Source organism: Nestor notabilis, unplaced genomic scaffold, assembly GCF_000696875.1.
Source record: "Nestor notabilis isolate BGI_N333 unplaced genomic scaffold, ASM69687v1 scaffold19797, whole genome shotgun sequence".
Taxonomy (NCBI): domain Eukaryota; kingdom Metazoa; phylum Chordata; class Aves; order Psittaciformes; family Psittacidae; genus Nestor; species Nestor notabilis.
Window position 1 is genome coordinate 7,099 of NW_009938041.1, and position 1,634 is coordinate 8,732.

Consider the following 1,634-nt stretch of genomic DNA (forward strand, 5'->3'; position numbering starts at 1 on the left):
TGATTTGGTTCCAGATGTTTTGATCACATTAAACGATGGCTCAAATTAACCAGAGATTGGATTAAGCAACAGGCTACCTTGGCTGCTTTTCCTAATCATTGTGATTCCTGACATGTTTGTTTCCCAGAGCATGCCCTCAAGAAGGCAGTGTAGCCCCCAGTATTCCTCTATGTGAAAACAGTGAAATAAAAATAATAGAGTGCCAGAAGCTATCTAGTATAGGTGCTGTGTTTTTCGCAGCAAAGATCTTTCCTCTCCGTAAATGGTACCTGCTAAGATGCTGCTCTGACTTGCAATGTTCTGGGAAGGAATTATTCAGGGCGTACAGGAGACTCTGGTCCTGGAAGTGACTGTTAAATACCTTCTCCAAGGCTTTTCAGGTGCTACATCATCCTTCTACAGTCTAAGCAAGTTCTTCTATAGGGGGTAGATGTGTCCGTGGATGGGGCTCAGACTTAGAAGGCAAAATCCAGAACAGGATTCAGTGGCTTGATTGCTCAACTTTGAAAACAATTTCAGGCTTCCAAGAAAAAATATTTAACCATTTGAATAACTTACCTGGGGATGTGCAGCAGGTATTTCCTCTTCTAGTTATTAAATCATGAGTAGCTGCCTTTCTGAAAACAGGGTGTACTCAGCCACAGGTTACAAATTTACTCTGGAAAGTGCTAAGTAACACTGTACTGTTTGCAGAGGTCAAAATAGGGGTTTTCTGGTGTGAAATCTTACTATTTCTGCCAAGGGTTTATTATTTGGAGCTGAGCAAATAGAAGAGTGAAACTACAAACTTGACATGTCTTCCTTTCCCTTTTCTGTTTGTTTTCTTTCCCTGGTTTCTCCATGCAGCTCGGATTGGAAAAATGAAACGGAGGAAGCAAGACGAAGGGCAGGTATGTCCCCTCTGCAGCCGACCTCTGTCAGGATCCGAGGAGGAGATGAGTAGGCATGTGGAACAATGCCTTGCAAAGGTAGAGGCGCAGCAGGATCGCCAGCTGCCATTCCCTTCTCCCTACTCCCAGCTTTGTCTGCAGTTGACCTAACACGGGGCAAAAACTAACACTGCTGAGCTTGCAGGCGATGCTAACTGTCTCACTAAGACCTGTAGTCACTTCTCTTTGTCTTGCAAGATGGATTTTTCTGGATTTTTCTCCTGTCTTGCATTAGTAACTTTTTTACTTCATGTACCCTTTCACTGTTACTGAAGTCTGAGTTGTAGGCTGTGAAGGCAGAGCTATTGAAGTTTATGAAGCCTTTTGTAGGACTTCATGCTTCCTGTGTAGCACAGCAGGAAGATTTCTTTCTGATCTCTGCCTTTAACAATATTAGAATTATTTTTTTGTTGGGTTCTTTTGTAACAGACTGGTACTTGTAAATGTTGCATGACCACCTTACTCCAGGAAGTGCATTTGAACAGAACTGTTCTCTTGCTGTTCATCGCAAAGACTGAAAGGAAAGAACAAGCCCTAGGGGAGCGAGAGAGTTGACATAGGGCTTTCTGTGCTTGTTTCTCAGGAAAAGCCCACAGTAGAGATAACAACATATTCATTCTTGTCACCTCAAGAGGTGCATGGTTAAAGAGAGGGGTCTTTTGATCACTGTGCTCCCCAAAATACGCCATAGGAAAACATTCCTGC

At 43.1% G+C, this 1,634-nt stretch overlaps 1 protein-coding gene across 2 annotated transcripts in view; it reads left to right on the forward strand.

Annotated features, from left to right (window-relative positions):
- Window positions 1–851: 851 nt before the first annotated feature.
- Window positions 852–1,634, forward strand: part of RNF220 (ring finger protein 220) — a 47,915-nt gene continuing 47,132 nt past the window's right edge. Inside the window, exon 1 of one of the 2 annotated variants that reach the window (XM_010019132.1) lies at window positions 852–968. In XM_010019132.1, coding sequence (XP_010017434.1) covers window positions 861–968 — 108 coding nt within the window. In that variant the 5' untranslated portion in view covers window positions 852–860. The remainder of the gene's footprint in view (window positions 969–1,634) is intronic. The other variant, XM_010019133.1, reaches the window with a different exon arrangement.